At 42.9% G+C, this 19,378-nt stretch overlaps 2 protein-coding genes across 2 annotated transcripts in view; both read left to right on the top strand.

The window, feature by feature from the left end:
* The window catches only part of cbr1 (carbonyl reductase 1), a 7,416-nt gene extending 4,243 nt beyond the window's left edge, over window positions 1-3,173 (top strand). The window contains exon 2 of the mRNA XM_020532190.2: window positions 2,497-3,173. Within this exon, the coding sequence (XP_020387779.1) occupies window positions 2,497-2,933 (437 nt within the window). The 3' untranslated portion in view covers window positions 2,934-3,173. The remainder of the gene's footprint in view (window positions 1-2,496) is intronic.
* Window positions 3,174-10,554: 7,381 nt separating this feature from the next.
* LOC125484410 (protein dopey-2-like) overlaps window positions 10,555-19,378 on the top strand; it is a 79,035-nt gene continuing 70,211 nt past the window's right edge. Inside the window, exon 1 of the mRNA XM_048603044.1 lies at window positions 10,555-10,860. Coding sequence (XP_048459001.1) covers window positions 10,555-10,860 — 306 coding nt within the window. The remainder of the gene's footprint in view (window positions 10,861-19,378) is intronic.

Genomic DNA, 19,378 nt, shown 5'->3' with positions numbered 1-19,378 from the left:
GTCAGCCTTCCTGCTCCTCTGATGCTGCTTAGCCTGCTGTGTTCATCCAGCTCTCCACCTTGTTATCAGAGTTTCTCCTCATCTGTTTTAAATAGGTGACCCCTTACTTTTATGCTGTGCTCCCTAGTCCTAGACACTGTTGCAAGAGGGAACATCCTGTCAACATTCACCCTGTCAAGACCCCTCAGGATGTTATAGATTTCAAGTGTGCTTAGCTGATGAGAATGTGTGCAAGATGGGGGGTGCAGAGGAGCGAGCAGTGAGCTGGAACCACAGAGTAACTGCTCTGACTTTCAACGTGGCCGAAAGATATTTAGAGGCTCATAAAGGTGGGTCATTGAAATGTGGTAGTTTGGTACAAAATTAATAAAAATAATTGATGAATTGTTGGCCTAGACCTGTACGGGAGCAGAAATTACAGGGGTGGAAATGTTTCTGCAGCTTTGCTAAGCATTGGTTGCTCCACATCTGAATTATAGTTCTGTGATCTGTATTAGTCTTTGGAAGAGTGCAGTGCATATTCTTCATAATAGTATGAAGGCTGCAAGGATTAAAAGCAGAGAGTGGATAAATTAGAATAGAGAGTTAAGGGACAATTTGATTGAGGTTTTAGGGATTTTGATTCAAACTGGCACAGTAGATGGAGCTTAACCTTTACACTGATGAGCCTGCCTTCAATAGGATTCAGATCATTCACCCTTCACACCAAGGGTGCTGGGAATGAGGAAATCTCTCCCATTAAAAACCAGCAATTTTCTGATCAATCAGTAAATTGAGATATTAGATCCATACGTTTTAGTTCAAGTTAGCAAACTATAAGGAGATCCCTGTGATGTAGATTGGCTGTGATCTTGTTGAATGCAGAAGCTGGCTTGATGGGCTGAATGGCCTCCTCTTCTTATGGCGTCAGTCTTTGATCAGACTTGGAAAATGTAAACCCGATAGTCCTAGGTTTCATCCCAGATCTGTGCCGAGTTAGTGGATTTCAAATGGGGCGAATATAGGATCGTTACAGTTGGCATCAGCATTTGAACGTGGAGAAAGTAAGAAAAGTGAAGAATTCACTCCTAAACAAATCCCCACACGCCCTACCATTCCCAGTGGAAAATGTTTGCACAGATATTGAGACAGAATCAGCAGCCAGTTGTAGTGACCTGGTAATTTAGGCAGGGAAACTTGGTCAGCATGGACAAGTTGGACCGAAGGGTCTGTTTCCACATTGTATGACTCTATGATTGATCATCCCATATGTGGAAAATGTCTATTTTTGTCTAAAATAAATGAGTTCCTTTTGAAACAATTCCTCAGCCTGTCTCATATCATTCAGGGGAAGAGAAAATAAGAGCAAAGTGGGGCTTGAGGGTAGAAAACAGAAGTAGTGGTGGAAGGTTGTTTTTCAGACTGGAGGCCTGTGACCAGTGGTGTGCCACAAGGATCAGTGCTGAGTCCACTGGTTTTCATCATTTATATAAATGATTTGGATGTGAACATAGGGTATGGTTAGTAAGTTTGCAGATGACACCAAAATTGGAGGAGGACAGCGAAGAAGGTTACCTGAGAGTACAACGGGATCTTGATCAGATGAGCTAAGGGGCTGAGGAGTGGCAGATGAGTTTAATTTAGATAAATGTGCGGAGCTGCATTTTGGGAAGGCAAATCAAGGCAGGACTTACACACATAACGGTAAGGTCCTGGGGAAGTATTGCTGAGCAAAGAGACCTTGGAGCACAGGCTCATAGTTCCTTGTAAGTGGAGTCACAGGTAGATAGCAAAGTGAAGAATGCATTTGGTAAGCTTGCCTTTATTGGTCTGTGCATTGAGTATTGAAGTTGGGAGGGTCATGTTGCTATTGTACACAACATTGATTCTGCCACTTTTGGAATACTGCATGTAATTCTGGTCTCCCTGCTATAGGAAGTGTGTTGTGAAACTTAAGTGTTCAGAAAATATTTACGAGGATGTTGCCAGAGTTGGAGGGTTTCAGCAATATAGAGAGAGGCTGAATACGCTAGAGCTATTGTCCCTGGAGCGTTGGAGACTGAGGAGTGACCTTGTTAGACGTCTATAAAATAATGAAGGGCATGGATAGGGTGAATAGTCAAGGTCTTTTTCCCTGGGGTGGGGGAGTCCAAAACTAGAAAGCATATGTTTAAGGTGAGAGGGAAAAGATTTAAAAGGGATTTGGGGGCAGATTTCTCTCTCAAAAGAGTAGTGCATGTATGAAACCAGCTGCCAGAGGAAGTGGTGGAGGCTGGTTCAATTTCATCTGTTAAAAGGCATCTGGATGGTTATATGAATAGGAAGGGCTTAGAGGGGTTTGAGCCAAATGCTGGCAAATGGGACTAGATTTATTTAGGATATCTGTTCAGCATGGACGAGTTGGACTGAAGGGTCCGTTTCTGTACTGTATATCTCTATGACAAGAGAGAGATATGACTTTTGGTTTTTGTGCTCGTGTACATAACCTGATTTTGCTTTCTCTTTTTAAATCTGCAGGGAGAGTGGTGAATGTATCCAGTGTATCCGGCTCCATGGCTTTGCAAAAATGCAGCCAAGAGCTCCAAAAGAAATTCCGCAGTTCCACCATCACTGAGGAAGAACTGGTGGAGCTGATGAAGAAATTTGTTGAAGATGCTAAAAGAGGGATTCACAATGAACAGGGGTGGCCATCCTCTGCCTACGGGGTTTCAAAGATCGGCGTTACAGTCCTTTCCAGAATCCATGCCCGAATGTTGCGGAAGAATAGAGCAGCCGATGGGATCCTCTTGAATGCTTGCTGTCCTGGTTGGGTAAAAACAGACATGGCAGGTCCCAATGCCCCAGGGACAGCAGAAGAAGGGGCAGTGACCCCAGTTTATTTAGCTCTTCTCCCAGAAGGGGCAGAAGCTCCACATGGAGAGTTTGTAAGCAATAAAACAGTTCAGAAATGGTAAACCTTTCAGTTTTGGGGAGTGGGATGACAAAGACAGTGGAGGGTAGAAGGAACTGAAAATTAACCTTTATATACACTAACACAGAAACTGACAATCACTGGGTTATAATTTAGTTCAGCAAGTCTGGATTTGTATCCACTGACTAACTCTTGAAATATCTTTTCCTCAAACATTGTTATTAAAATCAATAATCTTGCCTTGTAATGGTATGTCAGTTCATTAAACAAAAGATTGTTGCCACTGATGTTGTAAACATTCATTATTTTGCTATTCTGCAATGATAAAAATATGTTTACTAAACATTATAATTTCTTGGTGACTTTTTAAATTGATAATCCTGTCTTCTGCATTTTCGTCCTCAATAAAATTGGCTTGAAGATAGGAGACAGAGGGTGGTGGTAGAGGGTTCCTTGTCAGACTGGAGGCCTGCGGCCAGCAGTGGGCCACAAGGATCAGTGCTGGGTCCACTGCTTTTTGTCATTTTATATAAAAAGTGATTAGGATGTGAGTATAGGATGCAATGTTAGTAAGTTTGCAGACGATACCAAGCCAGTGAGGCAGCAGGGGCAAGATCGGGCTGGTGAGGCAGCCAAGAGTGGGACACTGGCAGCGACATGGCATGGGCTGGAAAGCCCGGAGCGGACTACGGCAGTGAAAAGGAAAGTTGAACCCTCTGAAGTTATCTTTTTTCCATTGTCTTATTCTAAGTTAATGTGAATAGCGCCATTTTTGTACGGCGAAGGTGCACACTTTTCACTGTATTTTTACATTGAATACACGTGACAATAAATGATTCCATTAAATAGGTTGTGTAGTGGACAGTGAAGATGATTGTCTCAAAGTACAAAGGGACCTTGATCAGATGGGCCAGTGGGCTGAAGAGTGGCAGATGGACTTTAATTTAGATAAATGTGATGTATTGCATTTTGGTAAGGCAAATCAGGGCAGGACTTGTATAGTTAATGGTATGGCCCTGGGGAGTGTTGTCAAAGTGACAGACCTGGGGGTGCAGGTACGTAGTTCCTTGAAAGTGGTGTCACAGGTAGACAGGGTGGTGAAGGCAGCATTTGGCATGCTAGCCTTCATTGGTCAGAATATTGAGTAAAGGAGTTGGGAGGTCGTGTTGCAGCTGTACAGAACATTGCTGAGGCCACTTTTGGAATACTGTGCATGATTCTCATCACTGTTCTGTAGGAAGGATATTTTTAAACTGGAGACTGTTCAGAAAAGATTTACAAGGATGTTGCCGCAGTTGGAGGGCCTTAACTATAGGGGGAGACTGGATAAGTTGAAACTTTTTTCCTTGGAGTGTAGGAGGCTGAGGAGTGACCTTTGAGGTTAATAAAATCATGAGGGGCATGGATAGGGCGAGTTGCCAAGGTCTTTTTCCTAGAGTTGGGGTGTCCAAAACTAGAGGGCATAGGTTTATGGTGAGAGGGGAAAGATTAAGGACCTGAGGGGAAGCTTTTCATGCAGAGGATGGTGAGTTTATGGAACAAGCTGCCAGAGGAAGTGGTAGGGGCGGATACAGTTAGAACATTTAAAAGGCCTCTGGGTGGGTATATGAATAGGAAAGTGATATAACTGCACAGGGCTGGTTCCCTGTCACCAAGTCACTCTTTATTTATATGTATACGGTTCACGGACTCTGACCTACCAGCTTAGAGCCAGTCCTTATTCTGAGGAGCCCTTCTAAATCTCCTATTTATATCTATTCCCTATCCCTGTCCCCGACCTCAACAAGGTCTGGGAATATCAGGTTTAATCTGGTGCAGAGTCTTCTCGTTGGCAACTCTGCTGGAGCTATCCCTGTAACTGTGTGAGGGGTGGGTCCTATAGTCAAACGGGAACCGGGACAGTTTGGTATCAAGTGAAGCTGTAGGCCGTTTCTGTAAGCCTGCCTTCAAAGTTTGGACTGGTCTTTCCACCAGACCATTGGGACGATAAATGGTACAGAGCTGTCCTTATGTGCCGATAACCATTCGACTTTAGGAAATACTTAAATTCCCTGCTGGTAAATGAAGTCCCATTGTCTCTGACCAATATTTCTAGGAGTCTGTGTATCGCAAATGATGCTTGCAGCTTTTCAATCATCCCCAAATTAACTCTACACATCTCCAACCGCTTTGGGCATTCACAATGACCAGGAACATTGAACACATGAGGACCAGCTATTCCCACGCCTGGTGGGGTGCGCTGTTGCCAGTAATTTGTGTCCCTATTGGCACTCTGGGCACTGCCCCACTAACACAGCTATGTTGGCATCCAATCCTGGCCACCAGACATAGCTTCTTGCCAACATCTTCGTTTTGGAAACCTATGGATGACCCAGGTGGAGTTCAGCCAGTGTTTGGTGGCAACCTTTACTCGGGACAATTGCTCTTGCTCCCTACTATAATTGGCGTCATCTACAGTGATCTGGTCTCGCTGGGTCCAGAAAGGTTTCAATTCAAGTTGTGATGGCTCTTTTGTTTTCCCCCATCACCACCAGCTGTTTTAGTTTCGCTAGGACGGGATTTTTTTTTGTCCACAGTTGGATATTGTCAGCGGTGACCGGAAGGGTGTCCAAAAACTTTAAAACCAGAATGGGCTGTTCCAGGGGACGCACCACCGGTGATGTATCTGTTAGTGGAAGGCAACTGAAGGCATCTGCATTTGCTACTTGGCCTCCTGGATGGTTTTCCAGCTTGTAATTTTACACACTGAGAATAAGGGCCCACTACTGAATTCGACCAGAAACTATGGGCAGCACAGCCTTGTCTTCTTTAAGTAGCCCGAGCAGGGGTGTGTGGTCCATTCCCATGACAAATTTACATCCGTAAAGATATTGCTGGAACTTTCTCTCAAAGATGACTGTCAAACTTTCCTTCCTCTATCTCAGTGGATTTGTGTTCGGCATCAGCCAAATTCTGGGAAGCATATACTATTGGGTGTTCCTTTCCATTGGGCCACTGCTGAGCCAGCACTACCCCCGATACCGTATTGGGAGGCATCGCATGTCAGCACTACTTCTCACTTCAGATCGTAGTGGACCAACACCTTAGATGACCATAGCAGCTTTTCCAAAGGTTACTTCTTGGCTACGTGACCATATCTAAGGCTGACCCTTTTTCAATAGCAGGTGTAAGGGTAGCAAGATGGAGGCCAGGTTATGTACGAAATTTCCATAATAATTCACCAGCTCAAGGAAAGACTTAAGCTCTGGTACAAATGTGGAAAGGGAGCACCTTGGCTAACCCTCACGTTGTCTTCCAATGGGTGTAACCCAGTCTAATCAACCCTGTAGCCCAAGTCGGTCACTTGGGGTGCCTGGAACACGTATTTTTCCCTTCTAAGGTGTACATTCGCCTGGGAGAAATGTTTAAGTACTATGTCCAAGTGCTCTTTATTGGTCATCCCGGTTATTAGAACATCATCCAGATAAATGGCAACCTGGGGTAGCTTTTGTAAAATGTTCTCCATGGTCCGCTGGAAAAGGGCACAGGCTGATGATACCCCAAATAGCAGTCTTGTACATTGGTACAAACCTTTATGGGTATTAATTGTGGCATATTTCTGGAACCCCCTCATCTTGTTGCAATTGTATGTAGGCATGGCTCATGTCCAGCTTCATAGAGGACAGCGCCCCCCATTTATGTGTACAAGTCCTCTCTACGACGTACCAGGTATTTATCTGGCTGTGAGAAGTGGTTTACCATTAGCTTAAAATCCCCACAAAGACAAGCCAAGCTGTCAGGCTTCACAATCGGTATGACCGGTGCTGCCCATTCTGCAAAACTGCACTGATTTGATGTTTCCTTTGCTTTCTAGCCTCCTGATTTCTATTTTTGCCCCTAAGGTAAATGGCACTGGGCAGGCCTTGCAGAATGGCAGAATTGCTTCCTGGTCAACCAGCAAGTTGGTCTTGGCTCTTTGATAATCCCTAGGCCTTGCTGAGAAACCTCTAGGTATTTAATTAGGATTTGACAGGCAGCCATTTTCTAATCAAAAAATGTTGAGCCAATCAAGGTGAACCTTTCTCAACCAATTACATGCCAATAGGCTTGGGCCAGAGCCACTTACTACTAACTGCACCAACTGCTTTCGGAGGCCGAAACCTTAATCTATAACGGTTCCCCGGTGTACGTTCACAGTCTGGCTGAGGTCTTGTGCAAACATAAGGGTTGGAGTCCAGAGTGAATCTTGTTAAAGACTGGTTCTGCGACCACTGATAGTGCTGCGCCAGTATTGATCTCCATGAGAACCGGGTGACCATTTAACCAGACATTTATTTTGTTTGGTTCTGATTTGATTGTTACTATGCAATTTAACTGTTCCAAATCACATGTCGGTGGACTTTCCAGGGTGAAAACTCTCCTGGATACTGGTTTATGAGTTCTCCTACTCAAGTCAGACCTAATAGGACCCATTTGCTGTCTCGAGTCTGCATACTGGCAACAACTACAATGGTTTGCCAGCCTGGAGCCTGAAGAACACTTTGGCCAAAGCTTGGCTTTGTTTTGGGGTTTTTCCATGGGCTGATTTAGGGTCCCCCTGCTCAGGATGTGCCCAGAGTGAGGCTGTGTGATTGCCTACACTCAAGTCCCTAAGCCCAGTCAGGTAAGGGTGTCCACTTCCATTGGGATGCCCTGGAGCTCCCATGATCCACTTACTGCATTTTCCAATGACAAAGCCAGTTGTGGTGTCTATTTGAACTCCAGTTGGGCTTCAGCCAATAGGTGCTTTTGAATGGTTACATCACTAATCCTACATACCAAACAGTCTCTCAGCATCTCATTCAGGGTTAACCCAAAATCACGTGCTGCTGTCACTCATCATAACCTCATCAAAAATCCCAACACAGGTCCCCTTGTTTTCAAACAGACAAATAAAACTGATAGCATCTCAGAATTAGGAGGAGGTTTGGGATCATAATATTCCTTAACCAAATCTGTCAATGCTTGAAAGGTTTGACTACTTTTTTATATAAAGAAACCCAAAGCTATTTGCTCTGCTTTCCATTGACCAGACAGCTCATGACTAGGTTTACAACGCTCGTTTTCAATAGAAACAGGAGACAGAACAAATCCCTCTTAAAGGCACATCTCGTTACAATTTTGCTTGTTCTTTAACACAAACAGTTTTCCCCTGGTTCTCCACAGCTACAGCTTTGTGTCTTGCCTCTCAGCAGCAGCTTTCTTCTGGAGTGGCTGTGAAATCATTGGATTTTGTTTGAGATTTTCTCTCCATCATAATGTGAGAAAGATGAGCACTTTTAGATCTGAATTGTTTGTCAGGAACTCACTATCTGTTTTACTGATATGTAACACAGATGGCTCCAAGATCATAAAGCAGGGGTTCTGGTCATTGCAAATTTGAAGGGAAATTAGGGTTAAACATGCAACAAGCCTGTGGTTTACATTTGGTTGAGGAAATCCTTTGTCAGATCTTTCTCCCTCTGAGGCCTCTTTTCATTGAAGACCAGGGCGCATCTGTTCAACTGCTCGAGCTGCCCTGCTCATAACAACATGGAAAATTAGAGTAGGATTAGGCCAGTCAGCCACTTGAGTCCAGTCCACCATTTAATCTGATTATGGCTGATCATCTAACTCATTACCCTGTTCCTGCTTTCTTCCCATAGTCTTTGATCCCTTTAGCCCTAAGAACTGCATCCAACTCATTCTTAAAAACAATCAATGTTTTAGATTCAGAGATAACAAGGTGTAGAGCTGGATGAACACAGCAGGCCAAGCAGCATCATAGGAGCAGGAAGGCTTTTTTGACGTTTCGGGCCTAGACCCTTCATCAGAAATGGGGGGGGGGGGGGGGGGGGAGGGGGGTACTAAAAAAAAAGGGGAGGGTGGGGGAGGCGGATAGAAGATGGATAGAGGAGAAGATAGGTGGAGAGGAAACAGACAGGTACGAGAGAGTTGCAGTGGGAGAGAGATCCCCTGAGGTTTGTCTGGAGGGAGGAGGGTAACTTCTTCAGGGTAGGCATCCTTAGAAGAGGCTTCGCAGGGGGGTTAAAATTGTATCAGAGATAGTAGGAACTGCAATTTTAGATTCAATCGCTTTCTGTGGCAAAGAATTCCACAGACTCACCACTCTCTGGGTGAAAACATTTCCCCTCATTTCAGTCCTAATTGGGCCTACAACATATCCTTAGACTGTGACTACTGGTTCTCAGCTTCCCCATCGTCAGGAATGTCTTTCCTCTCTTCATCCTGTCTAGTCTTGTTAGAATTTTATAGGTTTCTATGAGACTCCTCCCCCACCATTCTTCTAAACTCCAGTGAATACAATCCTAACTGACACAGTCGCTCCTCATTGTTAGTCCTGCCATCCCAGGAATCAATTTGGTAAACCTTTCCATTGGTAGCACAAACATCTTTCCTTAGATAAGGAGATCAAAATATTCCAGATGTTGTCTCATCAATGCCCTGTATAACTATAGAAGACATCTTTATTCCTGTACTGGAATCCTCTTGCTATGAAGGCCAACATACCATTTTGATTTCTTCTCTGCCTGCTATACCTGCATGTTTACTGTTACTGACTGACTGGTGCACCAGGAGACCCTGGTCTTCATTGAACATTCCCCTCTCTCAATTTACAGCCATTCAAATAATAATCTGCCTTCCTATTTTTGTTACCAAAGTTGATAATCTCATGTATCCACATTATACTGCATCAGCCAATCATTTGCCTACTCACTCAGCCTGTCCAAATCACACTGCAACATCTTTACAGAGAGATAGTAAGAACTGCAGATGCTGGAGTCAGAGATAACACAGTGTGGAGCTGGAGGAACACTGCAGGCCGGGCAGCATCAGAGGAGCAGGAAAGCTGACATTTCAGGTCAGGACCCTATTTCAGAAATTTCTGAAGAAGGGTCTCGACCCAAAACGTCAACTTTCCTGCAACATCTTTACATCCTCCTCACAGCTCATCCTTCCACCACTTTGTGTCATGTGCAAATTTCAAAATGTTACATTGTGTTCCCTCATTAAATCATTTTTATTGTGAATAGCTGTGGGTCCTAGTACTGACCATCTCAATACACTATTCCCAATTCCATGCACTTCAATTTTACCCATCCAATGCCACATTCAAACCAATTTGATTCACTCCAAGTCATGTCATGACACCGATGAAGTCACTGGATTTTGCAAATGCAATGGGTCCTGACAATGTTCTGGCAATAGTACTGTGGACCTGTGCTTCAGAACTGGCCCCGCCCCTAGCCAAGAGATAGTAAGAACTGCAGATGCTGGAGTCAGAGATAACACAGTGTGGAGCTGGAGGAACACAGCAGGCCAGGCAGCATCAGAGGAGCAGGAAAGCTGATGTTTCAGGTCGGGACCCTTCTTCCAAGCTGTCCCAGTACAGCCACAACATTACCGTCTACCTGACAATGTGGAAAATTTCCAAGGAGTGACCTGTTCATGAAAAGCAGGACTAGTTCAACCTGGGCAATTATCACTGACTGGAAAGTGTAGAGGGGCTGGCATAAGGTTCCACCTCTGGTTTGGTGCTACCTGGCACTGCCCTGTCTCTTTGTGAGGAGAGGCCACCTGGACCGGGTCAAGGTTGTCCATGCCCTGTTGACAGCCTTCGGTCCTGAGGACCAGTGGCTGGGGCAATGCAGGTGCCAGTGTGTGCTCCTCTCCAGAAACCCCTGAGGGAACTGGGCTTGGATCTCCATGGCAGCCACCAGCCTGTCCATGGAGGCAGTCTGACTGTTGCAGGATTCGCTGCGTTGCTGCAGCTTCTGGGCAATGAAGGCAATTGTGTCCCAGATGGCTATTTGCTGCTACTGTTCCTCTGTGTGCATGTAGATGAAGCCCCTGACTGGGGTCCCCACAAGGTCCTCTCCTGCCTGGGACTGAGCTGGTGCCTGGTCTCTGATGCTCCTCCTCATGCCCGTGATCTGGGCCCTTCCTTCCTGGTGAGCTGCAGAGCTGTCACTGCGAGGTGCTCACTAGGTTGAGTATCCATACTTTCCAGATGTACAGTTACCCTAAAGGTGTCAGAATCTGGGTTGGGAAAGGTACAGGAGCAGCCTTGCCATTGCATCCTCTGAGACCTGGGTACTCAGAGGTCCAGGATGGTGGTTCTGGGGGGAGTTGGGTGTTTCTGCAGCTAGTAGTTGGAAATGGTGTGCAATGACTGGGAATGACCATGGGATTAATGGGAGAGTAGCAGTGGAATGAAGAGTGATACTTATTTGGTAGGCCATGGATGTTTCAGTGTCCCTGTGGGAGCAGTCCCAGTCTTGTAAACTCAGTTACATCTCAGTCAATATTGTATAATTATTCCAATTGCTTTTACAGTGAGAGTAACAGCATAAAATGACAAGTTGTCATCAGTTCAGTGATTTCTAATTGATCACAGACAAGGAACACTAGAACAGCTCACTTTCAGTAACACTACTGGATATTGCAAATGCAATGGGTCCTGACAACGTTCTGGCAATAGTACTATAGACTATCCACAGTAACACTAACTTATGGATTACTGCAATTAACTGAGCATGTGTTCAAACTCCAGAATCTGTTGTCAGTTTCAGTAGGATCATGACAATCTCATTGTCATTGAGACTTTAAAATCCAGGCCCATATTGGAGCTGTTCATTCTAGAGGTTATAAAGGTTCTAAAGCGATATTTAGTCTGAAGCCAGGAAGGTAGTGGAAATGTATTGTTAATTTTTGGTGTTTTTCTTGGAATAAATGTGGTCAGAAAACAACTTGGAGCATATAGGACACAATATGAAAGAGTCAAAAAAAAAGAAGCTAAAGGTGCTGGATACTGAAACACAAACAGAAAATGATCAGTCAATTATGGGATGATCGAAGCAGTCTATGGACATACACAGCAAGACCTGAACAACATCCAGACTTAGATTGACAAGTGGCTAATAACATTTGTGCCACACCAGTGCCAGATAATGACTATCTCACCATTGCCCCTTTACATTCAATGACATTATCATCTCTCAATCTACCACGATCAACATCACTTGAGTATTTGTGAAAAATATACATTTTGTCCAATATTTTCCTCTTGCACTCATCAGGACCTTTTGCAAGAATTCCAATTTGAGGAGAACATCAACATTTGTGCTGCATGACAGAAGAGTGTTGATTGGTTGGCAAGTAGAATCTGATTGGTAGAGGCATTGCCATAGAGAATGTACCAATTAGATGATTGACAGTTAACAGCCAGGCAGTTTGGTTCTGATTGGTCAGGGCACTTTTCTAAGAAATGAACCAGCGAATGGCTGTCACTTATGTTCTTCAGTTGAAACAGACACAGTGTACATATTCTTCCTGTATGCAAAGAACTGTGTTTTAATATATATAGCTTCCAGTACACCTAAAGTCGCCTCACTGAGAAACAGATTGACAATCCTAAATTAGATATCAGCATAATTCTTTACATACTCAGGATTATCGAGCAGATGTTGTCCAATTGCAGAATCACATCTAATGACGGACACTGTTTTGCAAGTGCAGGCTGCTTCAGTATGGATCAGTACCTTGCCTGCTGTGAACAGCCAAAGGAATGTACATACAGAAATTGCTGGGAAAACTCAGCAGGTCTGGCAGCATCTGTGGAGAGAGGAAGCAGAGTTAACATTTCAGGTCCAGTGTCCATTCTTCAGAAAAGAAGGGTCAATGGTCCTCAAACCTAAAACATTGGCTCTGTTACTCTCTCCACAGATGATGCCAGATCTGCTGAGATTTTCCTGCAATTTCTGTTTTTGTTTCGGACTTCCAGTATCCATGGTTCCTTGGTCTTTTTTAGCCAAAGGAATTTGATTGTTTGATACAATCCTCCAGTTTTTTTGCGTCATAATGGCTGGCATCACACTGGCACTGAAATTTATGTACTGCATCACTCATTTGTGTGACACAGAGAACAAATTTTGGCCTAATAGTGGCATCCTGTCAGCAGAGAACATCACTTGTGTTGCTAATGCATAGAAGCAGTGTGTAAAATAGCTGACCTCATCTGTTGCTTAAATGTTTGAGATACCTTACCCTAATCTGGGGTAAACTGGGCACTTTCCAGGACCAAAAAGGCCAAGAGTCTTCCATTCATTAGTGTGATGTACAGCAAGAAATGATCTGAACAAGGTAGCCATTATTGTACAGAATGGATTTGGCGCACCCGATTTTAGTGTCAAGTTTGTATGGCGAATGTATCACTTGAGCTCTACGTATAAGGTTATGAGACCATTCTAAAAAGCTGTGGAACTATACAAATCTCAACGTGTGTATTGATCAGTAAAGATAGTTTGTGAGAAACAGTAGTAGAGAACTACCTGGCTGACTCCTCAATTAGGACACCGAGGAAAGAGCTCATTTGATTCCTCTGTTTCAAACGTGAATTTGAACGCAGGATGGAGTCCATTAAGACGTGAGGAAATTCTTCAATGCAGTTGCTGTTACAAATATAGCAAGCATATCATCCACGTATCAGAAATATGCAAGGGGTAGAAAGTTAGTTCTTATTTTATCGAAAAACATTTTTCTCACGGAATCAATGAAGATCTGTCAACATCCTGAGGGTCACCATGAATGAGAAACTGAACTGGACACCCATAAAAATACTACGACTACAAGAACAGGTCGGAAACTAGGCACTCGGTAGCCAGTAACTTCCTTTCTGTCTCTCAAACATCTGTTTGTCACCTACAAGGCACAAGGCAGGAGTGTGATGGAATACTCCCCACTTGCCTGGATAGGTGCAGCTCCATCAACACTGAAGGAGCTTGACACCATCCAGGGCAAGACAGCTGACTTGTTTGGCACCACATCCACAAACATCTAATCCCTTAACCCACAGTGGCTGCAGAACGTACCATTTACAAAATGCATTGCAGCTTTTGGCAGCATCTTCCAAACCTGTGATTACTGCCATCTAGTGGGCAAGAGCAGTAGATACATGAAAACGCCACAATGTGCAACCATAGTCCTAGCTTTCAGAGATAACACAGTGTGGAGCTGGAGGAAGCCCTGCAGGCCAGGCAGCATCAGAGGAGCAGGAAAGTTGATGTTTCAGGTCGGGACCGTTCTTCATTTTTTTCTGAAGAAGGGTCCCGAAATGTCAACTTTCCTGCTCCTCTGATGCTGCCTGGCCTGCAGTGTTCCTCCAGCTCCACACTGTGTTATCTCTTATACCTAATGCCTTACAGTGTTTGCTCTCTCCAATTAAAAGACACTCACAGTGCAAACATATTCACATGATCACTCCAGGATGACTCCCCAGTCAGCTGCTCTCTGAGACATACTGGTTTAAAAATCATGGCTTCAGAAAGACTGACAAGTTAATTATAAAACCTTCTTGTGCACATAGAAGAAAACTCACATACCACTAGTTCAAAATTCAAACTCTAAAATAATTAAATACAAAAATCATACTCCTTACATCACATCCTCACACCATCCAGACTATAATGCAATCATTCTTCACTGAGTGTGGATTTAAAATGCTGGAACTCCCTCCCTTACAGCACAGTGGGCGTCCCTGAGCCCCACGATCTTCAGCAGTGGCTCAAGAAGACAGCCTCTCATGGGTAATCGGTGTGAGCAACAAATGTCAGCAATGGTCACACCCTGTAAACGAATAAATAAAAAAGTACAGCGCAGACGGAAACTATTCTGCCGAATAATCTGTTAGTTCTTTTGTTGACCGATCCCAACCATCCCTGCCCTTTCACCACATGCCTGCAATTTTTTCTTCCTCCTCCAAGTGTCTCTTCAATTTATTTTGGAAGGCGAGAATTGAAGCTGTGTCTCGCACTCCATCCGGCAGTGAATTTAAAATCCTAGTCAGATCACATGCGTAATGGGAGAGAAAAGGGCGTACATTTATCAGACACAACCTATCATCAGAATTGTGCGAGATGACAGACGAACAGCGTGAAAGAAGGAGCAGAGGTTGGACAGGGTAAAACTAAGGCGCAAAACAAAAGTTGTAAAGTGATTAGATGGAGACTAAATTATTTAAATACTACAGGTATTATAAACATACAAGTGTTTATCTAGGAATAGTGTCATTGAAGGTGATCTGCTGTAAATAGACCTCCGAGACGTAAGGAAAGATATGCACCATCTCTGTGATATTTGTCACAGTACCGACTCACTCAGGGAAATGAAACTGATGCGGGGACGTCTTTGGGATCAGCTGGGATTGGACTGTGCCATCTCGGTGTGTGGCGGGGAGTGAGAACCGCCTACTGAACCAGGCTAAGGCCGAAGCACGGCCAAGAACTCCGGGGAGGGAGGGATGGGGTGTATTTTACGGGATAGAGAGTTGAGAGAGAGCAGGGGGAATGCTCTGGCGAGCCGAGCTGAGCTCCGAGACACTATCTCCCAAAGCTGGTCCCCCCCTGGCCAGCCCAAGCAATGCTACAGCCAAGGGTGGAAATGTCAGCTCGCCCAGTGGCTACACTGTAACATCTGAGTAACACTGCAGCCCAGTGGGTGTCAATGTCTCTTTCTTTTACTCTTACTCTCTTCCTGAATAAATTCTTCAGATTCCGAGTAACACCATAGTGCCTTCCTTCTGGTGCTGTGTTTTTCAGGCTGGTGAGTATTGTCTCTGCTTTCCGTGTTCTTTCTACCTTCCATCTTCCTCTCCCTTCGCTTTTTCAGTATTTTCCTTTTTTTCCTGTTGGGCGGTGGAAGTGTGTGGACATTATTTGCATTTAGTTTCTTTTTGCGCCCTTGAACTGGCCCGGTGTCTTACAGGCGGTGTTGCAATAATAATCTCTGGTTTTGTACCATCCGCACAAACAAAGCAGTTACTGTGTTTCAGTAATATTGGACGTTGTTTTAATACGAAACATCTATGAGGACAGCTGGTTGAATTATTTGTTTCAATACCACGTAAGCAGTGTGAACTGATGATATTGACTATTCCCTTGTACTCTGTGTATCAGCAATCAGGATGTGAATCTGTTTTTCAATCATGCTGCTTTTTTTTTACTCTAACTTCTGTGGAGTAAACTCTACAAAGGTTTTAGCCCGTGTAATTTGTTTCGGCCCCTTTTCTATTTATTGCAATAGTTTGGTTCCACATGTGCTGTTATGTTAATTTTATTTTCTGCAGCTTAGAATTGTGATATTATTTCCCCATCTTACCACGTTCTATTTTGATGTTTTTGTTGCCTTTACCCCCCCCACACACACAAATATTTAATTTATGTAAATGTCTCATGTTGTTTCGCTTTGTTTCCTCCATTCACCAATAATATTGAAATAATAAAACTGCATTTTGAATGATCATTGGATTTGTTATTTATCTGTTTGCTTTCAACATTGTTGTGGAGTACTGGCCAATGTTGTTCTATAGGCAGTTTCAATTATACTATCCCGTTTTTCTCACCATTTTTGGAATTCTTGTTATAGGTTTGTGCCAGCTAGTTGAGAAGAAATATCACCTTAAGGTCGATTTCACTTCATTTTAATTGGCTTGCCTCCTTCCTTAACAGTTTATGGCTGCACAGCAAGTTTATTTTGAATTTTTAAATTTATTAAAAAGGCATTGTTGAAAATTGAGAATTAGTGACTTCTTTTTAAAACAAAATGAAATCTTTGTCTCATCATTGCCAATTGGGGTAAAATTCTCAACTTTTGTTTTCAAACTTCTACATTACCTTGTACCCTCTATTCCCCATCTCTAGAACATATGCTGTCCCAGATACCTGTGCTCCACCAAGTAGTGCCTATTGAAAATTCTCAGTTTTAATTTCTCTGGCAACAGCTGTGACCTCACTGCTGAGAGCATAAGTCCTGGAATTCCACCCAGAAACCTGAATAGCTTACTTTCATTGTTTTTAAGATTCTCCTTTTTAAAAACTACGTCCTTGTCCAAGTTTTTGGTGAGCTGACTTAATATTTCCTGATGTGACTTGTTGAGTGTGGTCTAATAATGGTCCTATGAAAAACATTGGAAAGGTGTGCTGTTTCGATTGCATGATGTAAATATAAGTTGTTGTTTGTCTTGGTTAATGATTTTGAACTCAAAGCTGCAATATCAAAGTCACATTTGCAATGTGGTTTTGGCTGAACATTTGTTAAGCATGACTAGTCTAGCTTCAAAAGTACCTAAGCTAATTTGTGATGTAAGTTTTTGGGATATAGTATCAACCCAAGTGTCAAATAAGTAAGTGTTTTTCCTCCAGGCAGTTTTACATTGCTTTGCTTTTTGTGTCTGGTCCATCTGTGACTGCTCTAATCCATTATTACCTGCAGCGTCACTAAAAAGCAGAACTGCAGGAGTTGCTGCTTTTGTAGACGAAATGCACCTTAAACTGTAGACACTATACTGGAGAATGAATGGTCAGCGCTTTAATACCAAGTGTGAAAGGTAATGGATTAGTGCTATTATTGGAAATTGACAATTTGGTGACTAGCCCTACTTTTTACCCTTTTCCCCAAGTCTCAAATATTCAGCACACTTTCTGGCTTATGAAATGAACATCTCTAGCTTGTATTTCTGGTGATTTATTTTGTTTTTTTTACTTGCAATCCGTGTGTTTTGATGCTTAGTGCTTTCTTTCATGATTTTAAAGTCTGAACTGAAAGTGGTTATCCCAATTGAGCAATTTGGCTGCCGCTCACTCTCCTCATTCCTCTCCCTGCCAAAGTCTACTTGTTTTCCTCCAATGGGTTGACTTTACTTTTGGTTCCTTCTGTAGCCTCCCCACACAGGATATCTATCATCTCCTCCTTTGTGTTCTTGCAAGTGTCTTCCAATTTTGCTTATTCTCTACCTGCTTTGCATCCTTTATTGCCTGCATTTTAAACTACTGTCCGCCACTTTGATCCGCCAGTCATTTTTCTACTCCTTTTGAACGCTCAAATAAGCAGTGCTTATGATTTTGACCTTGCCTTTCATGATCTCTTTTATTCTCACTGACTTGCCCAGTGTTTACTGCAACTTGTAACGTGTTCTGAGACGTGAGCACTGTAGAATAAATACAATGATGCATGTGTCCCTAAAAAGATTCCATTTCAGTGGCTGTTTTGCACACGACAAATGTCTAATCTCTATTCAAGGAAAAATGCATAACATTTGGTCCTAACATCTCTCTCCAGATTTTTCTGTTTTTATTTTAAAATGAAACAACCAATTTATAGACAAAATATTTCCTTCTGTATAACTGCTGAAGTAAATAGACATCTTAATTTCAGAAACAAATTTAGCACAAAGCATATATGTACAAATTTGTGTTTGAGGCTTTAAGCTTATTTTCTGCAATAGTAAAGTATGCTTTGGATTATTATTTTTTAAAATGAGAAGCACACGTTTGATTTGACTCCTTTTATTTAACATTTATTTTGGCATTGTTACAATAGTTACATTTTGAGATATTTTACAATAAACTTAAAAATTCAGAATGAAGTTGCTGTATAGCCATGAACTGTTCAAGGAAAAATAAGGCATTTAACATGAAGTGAAATTGCAATTGATGCGAGTTAGAGAAAGGAGGTTGACAACCATTAAGATTGGGAGCAATAAGAGAACAGCGTTTAAATGCAAATCCTTGCATTTGATAACCCTCTATCACCTCCCCTTCTTATTACAGACTTTTAGCAGGTAGAAAATCTATTTCCGTGCTATGTTGTCTCCATGTTTAGTTTTTGCTTGTATGAAATTAGATTGTGAACTGATTAGAAATAAGAATTTCTACTGGGGACTGTCAAAATGCCAGTGGTATTGTTCTCCATTTGGAGGGAATATTTTCTCCTACGTACCGCATAGGCGAACACTCTGACATTTAATTCAGTAACTTTACTCAATATATATATATGATATAGTAGGTAGAGGAGACTTAAGGTTATTCCCTATTTAATCTCTTTGAATCAGTTCAGCAATATCACTGGAAAAGCAATGATCTAGATTGTTGCTAGTTCTTAAACTATGTGTACGTTGTTGAGTGGTCAGTATATGATGGGTAAGCAACATTTACAATTGAAGATAAATCTTGATGGATATCCTTTCCAATGCTTCGTTAAACTCTGGTACAGGTCTGGTCACCGCATTATAGGAAGGATGTGGAAGCATTGGAAAGGGTGCAGAGGAGATTTACCAGGATGTTGCCTGGTATGGAGGGAAGGTCTTATGAGGAAAAGCTGAGGGTCTTGAGGCTGTTTTCGTTAGAGAGAAGAAGGTTAAGAGGTGACTTGATAGAGACATACAAGATGATCAGAGGATTAGATAGGGTGGACAGTGGGAGCCTTTTTCCTCGGATGGTGATGGCTAGCACGAGGGGACATAGCTTTAAATTGAGGGGTGATAGATATAGGACAGATGTCAGAGGTAGGTTCTTTACTCAGAGAGTAGTAAGGGCGTGGAATGCCCTGCCTGCAAAAATAGTAGACTCGCCCACTTTAAGGGCATTTAAATGGTCATTGGATAAACATATGGATGATAATGGAATAGTTTAGGTT

This window comes from Rhincodon typus, chromosome 11 (genome assembly GCF_021869965.1).
Source record: "Rhincodon typus isolate 14 chromosome 11, sRhiTyp1.1, whole genome shotgun sequence".
Taxonomy (NCBI): domain Eukaryota; kingdom Metazoa; phylum Chordata; class Chondrichthyes; order Orectolobiformes; family Rhincodontidae; genus Rhincodon; species Rhincodon typus.
Note: the sequence above shows the minus strand (reverse complement) of the source record. Positions and strands in the feature narration are given on the sequence as shown.